Raw genomic sequence first — 12,651 nt, forward strand, 5'->3', positions numbered from 1 at the left:
AGTAAAACAATTTGTAATAAAATAATTTTGAAAAATTCCTAATTTGAAAGGAATCTTTCTATTTTATAAAAGAAAATTTAAATAAAAATTTATTATTTTGTAGATGCAAAGTTTTATATTGTAGAAATTTCAAAGAAAAAATTACTAAAACGATTTTAAAGTTAAGAAAATAATCTCAATTGAGATAAGTTATCTCTCTCATATCATCAACAGAAATGGTGTCTCCAAAATTTTATGGTAATTTTCATGTTATTGTTAAGTTTTCACCCCTACCTCCAAATAAATATATTTTCAGAAGAAGAAGAAAATAATATTTTTTTAAATTTGACATGTGAAATGTGTTTAAAATAAAGATCATACTCACCTGAAGGTTAATCTCGTTTGAAGCTTGAGTCGTGGTCATCCGATGCAATGATTCCTCATCAATATCAAGCAGGTTGGTGTTGCTAGGATTCTCTTGATTCTCTTTGCAGTCGAAATTTGCTGTTCCTTGCCCATTCAGCTTTGGTGTATTAGGATTTGATCCCCGCATGACACAAGGTGGTGGGGAGCTCATAGACTTCGTCTCCACACTGTTCGTGTCCCAGTCGTTTCTCGGGACTTCTGAGGCGACATCCATCAGATCAACACTCTTGGCGAAAGCGTCCCTCAGATTTACAGAGTGGAAGGAGACTATGCTGCCATTCCTCTTCGCTCGCTCGAGCGCCTCCTTACGTTTCAATGCTTTTTCTCTTCTCATTTGATCTTTATAAAATTCAGCGAAGTTATTTACTATGATAGGAATCGGAAGCGCAATAACTAGCACACCACAGATACAACACACGCTACCAACAACTTTTCCAAGGATCGTCGTCGGGTAGATGTCACCATATCCTACCGTCGTCATGGTGATGGCAGCCCACCAGAATGTTTCGGGGATACTGACGTACTTAGTTCCCGGTTCGTCCTTTTCCGCAAAGTAGGCAAGGCTTGAGAATAAGAGTATTCCAATGGCCAAAAACATCATAAGTAGACCTAGCTCTTTGTAACTTCTTTGTAGAGTATACCCTAACGATTGCAGACCAGTTGAATGTCTTGCAAGTTTTAGAATTCGCAGAATTCTCATTATTCGAAAGATTTGCACCACTCTGCGGACATTTTGGAACTGTTCCGTCGTACTTTTGTTGGTCTCAGTCAATCCTAGGGAAATGAAATATGGCAAAATTGCCAATAGGTCTATAATGTTCAAAGGTCCTTTGAAGAATTTCCACTTATTCGGGGATGCCCAAAAGCGTCCCAGATACTCCAAGGTAAACCATCCAATGCAAACAGCTTCCACAATGGCAAGCTGTGGATTATCAGCCCCTTCGTGCTCTCCCTCACCTTTGAGCCCGGGAATTGTATTTAGTGTTAGCGCCACGGTAGACAGGACAATGAAGAGAATGGACACAATGGCCAAGACCTGAAAAATGGTTTCAAATTCTGGTAACGCTGAAAAAACACACAGGGTTAACATACTTTATTTATTTATTTTTTTTTTCTTGTAATTTTTGTCGCAAGGAAATTAATTTAGAGATTTCTAACTTGATTGGTTGTTTTTGTTGTTGTAAGTAGATTTTTGAAGGGACTTAAAGTAGTAAGAGTAGTAGTAGTGGTAGTAGTAAGAGTAGTAGTAGTAGTAGTAATAGTAGTAGTAAATAGTAGTAGTAGTAGTAGTAGTAGTAGTAAGCTGAGACTCACACCAAAGCATAATGGTTAGAGGGTTAAAAAAAATGCTGGAAGAAGGACAGTTGAGAAAGCAAAGTAGTATATTTAAAGAATTATACATTTAAGATAATAGCAGTAAGTAACGGAGGAGGGCGAATGGGGATAAGGATGACCCATAGGGACAGTAGGAGACGGTTTTTATTTTTTCATATATAATAGCAGCCAGATTTAGCCACAGTTTGGTAGTGGATGCTGTACATGGAGAGGTGTGCTAGCTGTTACGCTGACAATCCATACAACAGCAGAGAAAAAACATATGCATATATTTTTCTATATATATATATACATATTTGTAGATAATACATATATAGATAAAATCTGAAAACTAGAAGTTTCACAGAAAGCTGGAAGAGAACAGAGAAGCCGGGGAGGGGACAACAAAATCTATTCAGGACAATTAGTAGCAAATATACCAACAACAAACAACAATGAAGCAATAGAAATGGACTTGAAATCAGAAATATCAATACATTGAGGCAACAGGAAAATTTAGGGCATTTCTTTTAAATAGTTATATCTTCCGTTATCAAAAAGAAAAGAAAAATATTTGTGATTTAAAACATAACATTTCTTTTGTTTTTGAGTGTGAACATGGTATAAATTTTGTGAATATAGAAAGGATCAAAAGTGCATGGTTCCATCTGCCAGCCTTTTGGCCCTCTCCCGAACCTCACATTAAGGCACCAATGTCTAAAGCTCCAAATACTTTGTTGACAGACGCCTTGATAATGACATTTGAAAGAAAGCTGAAACACTGGCAGATGAAATCATCTACCCTGTCCATTTCTTCAAAATAGACAAAAATATCATGCACACTGATTTTATATGTAAAATAAATCACAATATATGGGAAATGGAATAAGAATAAAAACGAGATAGCTATAAACGTTTTTTAACGTAAGGAAATATTTCTAATAATAGAAAAAAGATTACATAAAAACTATAAAATGACAATAGTAATAATGGAATAATAAAAAATATATTAATAAGTAATATACATTATAAGTAATAGTACCAATTATTGGTTTTCCTTTATATTAAAAAGGTAATAACATTTAGCATTTTTAAATGAGAAGTAATAAAAATATTAAGAACAAATAATAATCGGCTTAAAAAGTGAAATTTAAATAATTAAGAAAAGTGCATAAAATATAAACTATAATTAAAAATGATAATATGCATATTTTTTATTTTGCTTTCAAAATAATTAGAATAAAATAAACTAAAAGATAAAAAAAATCAGTTTAAAATATTTATATACACATAATTATACATTTAAACATAACTGGTGTGTACATATGATTATGTGCATTTTTTATGTATACTTGTGTTTAAGCATGAATGTCTATTAAACTGGTTGCATATGTATGCAAAAATATGATTATTTATGAAGGTATTTGTATATAAATAAGTGTGAGAAATAGTAAATAAAGTGAATTGAACATGAAGTGTATAAAGGAAGTTATATATATATATATATATATATATATATATATATATATATATATATATGGTACAATATTGAATAAGGCAGATCGAGAGAAATTGATAAAAGTGATTTCTTCTAAAATGCAATTGTGCATAAAATTTAAATATCACAATATAAGTAATTATGCTAAAAAGACTGTAATATAAAGAATTGCTTGATATCTTATAAAGTGCATATATACAGTAACGTACAACATTTTAATGTGGTGTATATATAAAGTATACTTTTATAGCTAAGCATGATAAAAAAATACTCAAGGTTGTTAATACAGAAAATAATTGAAAATATGCTAAGAAACTTCCCATTCATGTTTAAATTTTCATCCCTAAAGCCAAGGACGATAGCAAGAAAAAATCAGACATGTGGACAATTATTCCTTCAAAGATTTTGAAAAGAATATTCCGGGGTCTGTTTCCTTTCTACCGTCCATGGTTTCTACCCGACGACGATCCTTTTGATAAAAAATACCTATAGGATGAAAGTTTAGTCATGAAGTAGAAAGTTTAATAATTTGATTACTTAAAAAATTAGGATAAAAATCTAATAATTTTAATTTCTTTTACCTGTAAATTTTGGATTAGATTTGATAAAATTAAAAAAAAAAAATAATTATAAAAAATGTTTTTATTTGAATAAATAATTTCTCCACGTAAAATGAATATACAATACCTTAAATTTTCCCATTGTGTCAATGAAATAATAAAAAGAAAGATTATTTTGTTTTTCATTTTAATCTTATGATGTGAGGTGGAAAGTGATGAAAGATGAATTACAAATGTCTATTTACAATTTGGGGGAAACTAAGAAATATTTGTGGAAATTAAAACTGAAATGAGTGCAAAAAATATCTAACTGCAGTGAATTTTAGATGCATTTTCTGTATTTTGCAGAATTTATAATTTCTTAAATCAACTTTTACAAAAGACTACTGGACTAATTTTATGGAATCTGAAACAGGGATATGACACGTATACACAACTAATGTTACATGAAGGAGTAGATCTAAAATAGTTTAAGACAAAATAGGATAAGTTTATTAAACAATGGATAAGTAAGGCAGCATGCTAGTAGAAATAAGGACATAAATACATGAATAAAAGTGAACCAAAATATTTCGGTTGATTCATTTGACCATATATAATTTGGTAAATAAAAAGAACATAGTCGAGCAAATTGACTGAAATATTTTGGTTTAACTTCAATTATCTGTTTCTCTCCTTATTTCTACTAGTATGTTGCTTGCTTATCCATTATTTCATAAGCTAATTATATATAAAGAAAATTTTAGTTAAAAGACTAAAAGTATTGCTATATCGCTAGGAAATTACATAGCACAAATATTTTATAAGAATAAATATTACGAATCCTCAAAATATAGGCAAATACTGCATAATTTGTATTCTGCTGAATTAATATATATATATATATATATACATATACATATGCATATATATATATATATATATATATATATATATATATATATATATATATATATATATATATATATAGTTGTAAAAGTAGTCTTATATGTGTCATAAAACGCCTCTAAAAGGTAATATAGACTTATTATTTTTTTTTTGTAATAAACGGGGCATTTAGATAAAACCCAACAAATAACATTTGACACCTTTAACTTATTTGAATTGTTTCCCTTTAATATTCAAATAATCGTCAAACTTAAATAAGTTATTGTTTAAATGTTTATCATGTGAACAAGACTGTTCTAATTAAATTGAAAGGGTAGGGCCAATTCTCTGAAAGTATTTGATGTCGTTTCAGATGAATTATTGGTCAATTATCAATTTCCTAATTCTATTGTTCTTTAAATTAAAGAAAAACGATTTAAAATGTTAACATGAACAAATATTTAAAAAGTCTTGTCTTGCACAAGTTTGGTCTTGATATTTTCATACTATCCTTTTGAAATAATTTTCTTTAAGTATAATTTTGGAACAGTGGCCGAATTTTTATTTGCTTTTCGATATTATTAAAAACTAACTTCAAATGGTTATTATTATTAGTTATTTTGGAGCATGATTATCTAAAATCAAGTAAAATGTTTTTTTTAATTATGAGAGACATGTACGGTTTGCGAAATTGATGCTGACAGTTAAACCTATATATTTTCCTATTTTTTACAAATAATATTGAGATCATAAAATTAGTGTCTGTTTTATAATGAACAACCTCTGGAAATGTTTTGGTATTTTTGAGATGAGTATTGATTATTTAGATCATTCAAATTGCTGTTCTCATCTTAGGTATTATTCTTATAATGTTTCAGCCAATGAAATTTCCGACCTTTTAAGGTACCTCTTGTCGCACTTAGAAATCTTTGTTGGACTCAAAAGCATTTACTGGGCGACAATGATATTCTAAGATATCCCAGTATAGGATTTAATTCATTATGGGAACCATTATTTATAAATAATAGATTAGAATATATATATATATATATATATATATATATATATATATATATATATATATATATATATATATATATATATATATATATATATTAGATTAAATTCGATTATACAAACAAACGGCTATAATTTTCCGTTACAGAGAAATTATGTCATCAGGCCAAGGATATCCTTGGCCTGATGACATAATTTCTTTGTAACACATGTTGTTTCAGTGGATGTATTTATTGGAAACAAAGCCAAACTACCATTATATATATATATATATATATATATATATATATATATATATATATATATATATATATATATATATAATACTATTAGGTAATCAAAGAGTATATCTTTAACAAAGCAAAACTTATCTTTACTTTGTTGGATTCTTAAACAATGGCAACCCATATTCGTAGCTTTCTGAAATTCCACTCTAAAGATTTCACTTGAGAATGTATAAAAATATGATATTTTTGAGCATTCATTGAACATTATGTTTTTAATCTGGATTATTTAAAGCTTTAGATCCTACTTTCTTTACTTTCAGATCGTTTTAGTTATATATGTATTTCTGTATCCCTTATTTATTTTTTTTTCTATCTCCATTCTTACTTTTTTCACTTTCTCCTCTCTCTCTTAGCTATCTTTTCCTTTTTTTTCCTTTATTATTTGCTCTTCTTTAATGACCCCCCCCCATTATTTCATTGTAGCCCTTATTTTCTTTTTACTATTGCTTATATACCAACTCTCTAATGAAATCTGCAAATCTTCTTCACAACCAACAATAACATGCTTCATTGAATGTCCATGCAGGGAGAAGACAGTCTCGTCAAATATAAACCTACCCGTATTTTGGTTTTATAATTTGTTTCTTCATAAATAACTTTCGGTACTGGCCCTGCATCTAAGGAGAACCGGGCTATAATCTTGGCATTTGCATGCATAACCCTGGCCTAGAGATTTGTCTCCTATGGGATAATCTCTCGTTTATTGAACTTTCTGCTTTGCTGGCTACCCTCTATATATTTTTATACTTTGTGTGTCATAAATTTTGATACATTTATACTATTTCTCCAACTCTACCTCTGTATTTTACTATTTTTTCACCTCTTTCTCCACCACTCTACTCATTACATCCTAATTATCTTTGTCTCGTTGTTCACCTCTATCAACTTTACTCCCCTATCTTTATACCTTTGCCCTATATTCTCCCCACCACTTTTATACCTAAGAACCGTGCAACCCTTAGAACTATTATTATATATTATCTTTGGAAAATCCTTTTATTTTTTACAACTACCCATACCATAACCCCTCGTAACTTACCCCCTTTCTTTACCGTCGGGTTTTCCCCTATCTTACTAAATTAAAACGTTAGTACACGGCACCCCATGTAATCCACCCCACAATTTTAATTAATTTCATAACATTACACCATAAACCATAGTCCTCTTAAAAGTACTGTTGTGGCTACAGTTACATTTGATAAAATATAACTTAGAATATAACCCCCCCCACACACACACTTTAATTCATTATCATAATATTACGCCTGAAAACATACCTTTTCTAAGTGCTATTGTGGTTTAAGTTACACCCGTTGAAAAAATACCAATTAGCGTAAACCCCTTCATATAAACCCTCCATAGATACAACACATTTACACATACGGTTAAACTAGAAACACTCTCTAAATTACCCTACATCTTCCAAGAGTTTAAACTGCCCACTTTCTTTAAAAACTATGATAAACATCCTGTATACCTTTTTACTGTACGCTTTACATTATACACTTCTCCTTATCTCAGAGTTCAATATAGTTCTTCCAAACAACATCAGTAATTCATTTATTTCATTCCTGATTAAACGCTCACTAGACGTCGCATCCTAATTATGTTACCTGGCATCTTCTCTACTCTTCTGATTAGAAGCATCAGGCTTCAAAATATCATGGTATAAAGAGTTATCTTCATTCTCAACAATTGTATGTACACCCTTATTAAATAAATGAATCATTCTAGATGTATGTATTAGTATATAGTTTTTATAACTTCATTTTCTACTTTTATTGACTCCTATATAAGCTCTAAAGCAATTTGTTGAGCTTTGTATTATCCTGATAAGTCTCCTATTAAAGAATTGAATTTACTCTCTTCCTTTAACTCACTAAATTATATATTGGGACCAAAAAGATTAAGTTTTCTTATAAATACTGTGTACAATGCCAGTTAAACTTTATGCTTAAAGCTTATCTATATCTGATCGATGCTGAGCATGTGGGTAAACTTTTAGCCTCAAATATTATCATTGGATGTGAGTATGCTTTCACAAGTAACACATGGAGACAATGAAGTATTGGAAATTGTTGCAGCGGCTCTAAAGATATGTTATCAGACTACTAAAAAGTCTTTCAATATCACCAATAGAACAATTCATTCGTTCTGGAATGAAATAGTTCAAGGTGTTTGTGTAAAAATAGAGAGTGTCATTATTTCATAGCTGCATGAGCATGTCGTATTCATGTATATAGAATGCCAGCTTGTATTTATAACTGAAATAACTTTATGGATCAGTATTCGAATATTGTCATTTAGTCTGTTATTTTCAAAATTTTTCTTCATTGAATTAATTGACAAAAATTTTGACTGTGCACACCAGAAAAAGTGAGAAAAATATAAAGATCTATGAGAACAATGTGTACAAAATGACTGGAAAATCATTGAAGGAAATGGCAGAAACACTAGAGGAGGACCTCTAATCTGTTGTGGAATAGAGACAAAAATGGATGGTCACATTCAATGCTGCCAAGACTAAGCTGTCTTCTTCAATAATTACAAGAAACCTTCTCAACCACCAATAGCTATGGCTAATGATACATTACTTGAAAGTACTTCATTCAAACTCCTCGGCTTAACGTTCACAGGGAACATGAGTTAGAACAGATACATTGAGAGCATTGCCATGGCTGCTGCGAGGAAGGTAGAGTCTCTCTCTCTACCGTGCTAGAAAGTTATTTATGCCTGAAAGTATCCTCTACCTCTACAAGGCCACCATTCGCCTATGTATGAAGTATTATTGTCACATTTGGAATGGTTCATCTGCTACTTGTCTCTCACTCCTGGACAGGGTTCAAAAGAGAATCGCCAACCTGATAGGTTCTGAACTATCATCCAAGCTTCAACCTCTGTCCCATCGACGAAATGTTGCATCTCTCTGTCTGTTCTACAAGTATTTTAATGGTAGATGCTCTAATGAATCACAAACCTTTGTACCCCCTCGACGTAAGTACTCCCAACAAACCTGCAATCAGCAAAATCCCACCCATACACAGTAGAGATCCTTAGATGTAAAAAGGCCTTCTACTCTGATAGTTTCTTTCCCAGAACTGTTAAACTTTGAAACTCCCTTCCGGGTTCCTGCTTTTCCAACTGTACTAACATGCAGAAGTTCAAATGTAATGTGAACAGACATCTTGCTGCTCAACTCCCTACATAGTATCCCTGCAACATGCCCCCGATAATAGTCCCTTACATCAAAGTGGCACTGTGCTTATTTGGGGTGAAAATGGAATTTAAAAAAAAATAAAGGGTCTGCATTCTTGACTAGCGTTGGTCTTTCCCAATCGGATAAGAGGAAGTACATAAAAAAATATACAAAAGGCTCTATCTGCATCAGTGTGGATCAGTTAATCACACAGATTAACGATAATCCAACCAAGTCTGGTAACATTGTGAGATACTGCTGTGGGCTCTAGGTTAGTGGTAATGATGCTTCCGCCCTGAAACCATATCTGGACCAGAGTCATCAGCCTATGGGTATCTGTTGAAAGTAATACTACTGTACAAACATTTTATATAATAATAAGTAATAAGCTTTCACATCTAAAACGAGAATAGGTTTAAGATTCCTAAAATTCACACTAGAATCGTTTGCTATCTAATAATCAGTTCTAAGTGACATTTTTCTTGAGGTTGAAGGTTCAATCCTCAATATGGTCGATACTAAAAATACAATTACTGATTAGTTAAGACTTCTATCCGGTTATGATTGACAAGGGCAAGCGAACCCAAAGGATTAAATAAAGGTTCCATTACGAATTTCATACTGATGCCAGAGTTTGATAAGACACAAAAAAAGTCAGAGGTTACATCAACTGAAACTTTATAAGAATAGCATTACAATATGTGAATAGTGGTCCCAAATAATACAAATACTACAACCATTGGAAATGTTTATGCATTCTATACTTGTATTCTAAAATGCCTGATAAATGATCATATGGAGATATTTTGGAGAGTCTTCAGGTTGCCAGACAAAATTCAAATTGAACAAAAAAATGTGAAAATAGTATCTAGCATCTATTTCATTTCCATCATTTTCATTTTGTTCTAATAAATTATGAATTATGTTATTTTGTTTACAAAATTAATTTACCGAATTCTTTTAATAGTAATGAGACACCACTTACCAAAGCCAAAAAGTCACTTGAGAATAAAGGTTAATGAGAATAAGGTTAATACTATGATAAACTGTACTGTGAAAAGATTAAAAATGATGCATGGAATGGACAAAATTTGATTACTTAAGACGGCTCAAAAAGTATTTTTTGGCATTGAACTTAATCATGACCACATTGTAGTCTACCGGGAAGCAGTCCTATGGCAATGTGTTCCACAAATGGAAGCTCTCGGAATCAAATTTTGTTCATGGAAATTCCGTTCAGTGGTGGTAGTAAGACGAGCTTTCTCTCTGAATGCTTTACAGTACAAGAAAAAGAAGCTGTAAGGAGTTTTACAGAGAAAAAATATGATAAATATTGTTCCGTTAGTTTGCTTCATCTTATTAGAACTACATTACAAAAATATGACAAGTTAGTTTTCAGTTGACTGGCTCATTTGGCATAATGGCTAGAGTGTTCACTAATGGACTGGGAGGCCATGTTCCAATCAGGGGTTGATTTATGCCAAAGACACAAAAAAATGAGTAAAGGACCAATAGTAAGTGCGGTAATCCTGAGAAAAGACTGTCATCCTTCTCTACACTTCAGTGTTGAAGCCAATTAGAAGGGAGCCCACTGGTCACCCTCAGCAATGGTTAAGCACTTTTTGCTTTACACATGTGGAAATAGTTATTATAGTAGATTTAAAAGAAACATTCAGCACAATCGGTTTGTCCTTTGTGTTTTAAATTAGATCAGATATTGATATGAAAAAAACCACACCAATAGTGTTGAGGTAAGTTATGTCTGGCTATCTGAAGACTACTATTGTTTGGAAACCATTGAGGTAAAAATAAAAGTTAAAAGTCGATTAATTGGTCGCTGTTCCAAAACCTAACTTTTTTTTTGCAAATAAAGAGTAGGCATTTAAAAGTAAGAAAAAAAGTAGCAAAAGATAAAATTAAGTCAAGCCATTTTATTGTGGTTCAGTGCAGAAGTCAAACCCGGTTTTAGAATTGCTGTTCACTTGATGATGATTCTGTTTTATGATTCTTTAAACATTTGAGGAAAAATGTACAAATAATAATAAAATTACGAAAAAGGATAAATATTAGATTTTTTAAAATGGAAACATAAATATAAATTGCGCACACGCACACACACACATATACTGATCTAAAGAATTGTTTTCTAAAATAAGTATTCGATTTTTTATGATGCTTTTCTATTTTTCTGATGAATCATTGTCCTAACAGATTCAAAATATACTTAAAAGCATTGACTGTATAAAAAAAATATAAAATGACTGTTAAAATATATTTAGAAAGTAAAGATATCGTTACTAGAATCTGCTTTCTTATATTGTTTATTGATGTATATATCATGTATCACAGGATAGTAGAAACACATCAAAGTGCTCAATCGAAGATTATACCAGAGTAATATTAATTATTTTATTTAAATACTACACATTACTGTGTTCACTGGAGATATATGGGTTTTATCAATTTTGTCATTTAGGATTAAAGACAAAATCCAGGGGGCTTATATTTCAGAAAGATTAATCAGTTTCGTTAAGAGTGAATAATTCTCGAATTGAAAGTCAAATAGTTTCGCTGGACTGATAAATATAGTTTCTCATTTTTAAACTTAAAGTAGACAATTATTATATTCTTCAACTTCAAATTACTTATCCTCCTTGCTGATTTACATTTGTAGGTAATTATTTGGAAATGTTGAATAGCAACAATTGTCTGGTCCGGACTATGTAACTTCCAAATTAAATTGTAGCTTACCATATTAATATATTGCTAATAACATTGTAGAATAATAACAAAGTAAAATGGGCTTGTCAGAAGCAAAGTTTGACTTGTAAGCTTAAATGTTTTTTTGTTCAAACTGTTAAAACCTAAGGTATATATATATATATATATATATATATATATTAAAAAAAAATTTTTTTTTACATGGAGTTCACCACTTATCAAGGCCCAATAACCACTCGGGAATAAGGGTTATTGTGTGTACAGTACTCAATGGGATAGTGTAGCAATAGTATTGGAGAATTGATAAGGTGTCATTACTTGGGGGGGGGGCGGTTCATCAGGAATTTGTTTGTGTTGGACTTGAAGACATCCAGGTTGAAGTCGGGAGGGAAACAGGCAAGTGGAACAGAGTTTCACAGGCGTGCAGTTCTAAGAAAGAAGCTTTGTTCGTGGAATCTACATTTTGATTTAGGCACAGATAAGGAGTGGGGAAAATTATTGACAGTGGTTTCAGCTAGTCGGGTGTTTTTTGAAAAAGATTGGCGAGGGGAGACCAGAGAATAGAGCTCACACGAGCACTTGCCATGGAAATAACGATAGAACAAAAACAGGCTCGCTACGTCTCTTCTGTGGGAGAGAGGTTGCAGGGAAGAGATACGTGGGAGAGAGGGTTGCAGGGAAGTCTATTTTGTACTCTGTCAAGGCAAGATAGGCTGTTTTTAGCAGCTCCTGCCCAGATGTGGCAGCAGTACTCCATCTTTGGACGTACTTGGCTCTTATATAGAT

The 12,651-nt window shown here is 31.6% G+C and overlaps 1 protein-coding gene across 3 annotated transcripts in view; it reads right to left on the reverse strand.

Annotated features, from left to right (window-relative positions):
- The window catches only part of LOC145296655 (potassium voltage-gated channel subfamily B member 2-like), a 1,059,074-nt gene that overhangs the window by 480,350 nt on the left and 566,073 nt on the right, over nucleotides 1–12,651 (reverse strand). For all 3 annotated transcript variants that reach the window (XM_080142594.1, XM_080142592.1, XM_080142593.1), the window contains exon 3: nucleotides 365–1,441. In XM_080142594.1, the coding sequence (XP_079998720.1) occupies nucleotides 365–1,441 (1,077 nt within the window). The remainder of the gene's footprint in view (nucleotides 1–364; nucleotides 1,442–12,651) is intronic.

Source organism: Euprymna scolopes, chromosome 17 (genome assembly GCF_053919585.1).
Source record: "Euprymna scolopes isolate OS-2025 chromosome 17, ASM5391958v1, whole genome shotgun sequence".
NCBI classification, from domain to species: domain Eukaryota; kingdom Metazoa; phylum Mollusca; class Cephalopoda; order Sepiida; family Sepiolidae; genus Euprymna; species Euprymna scolopes.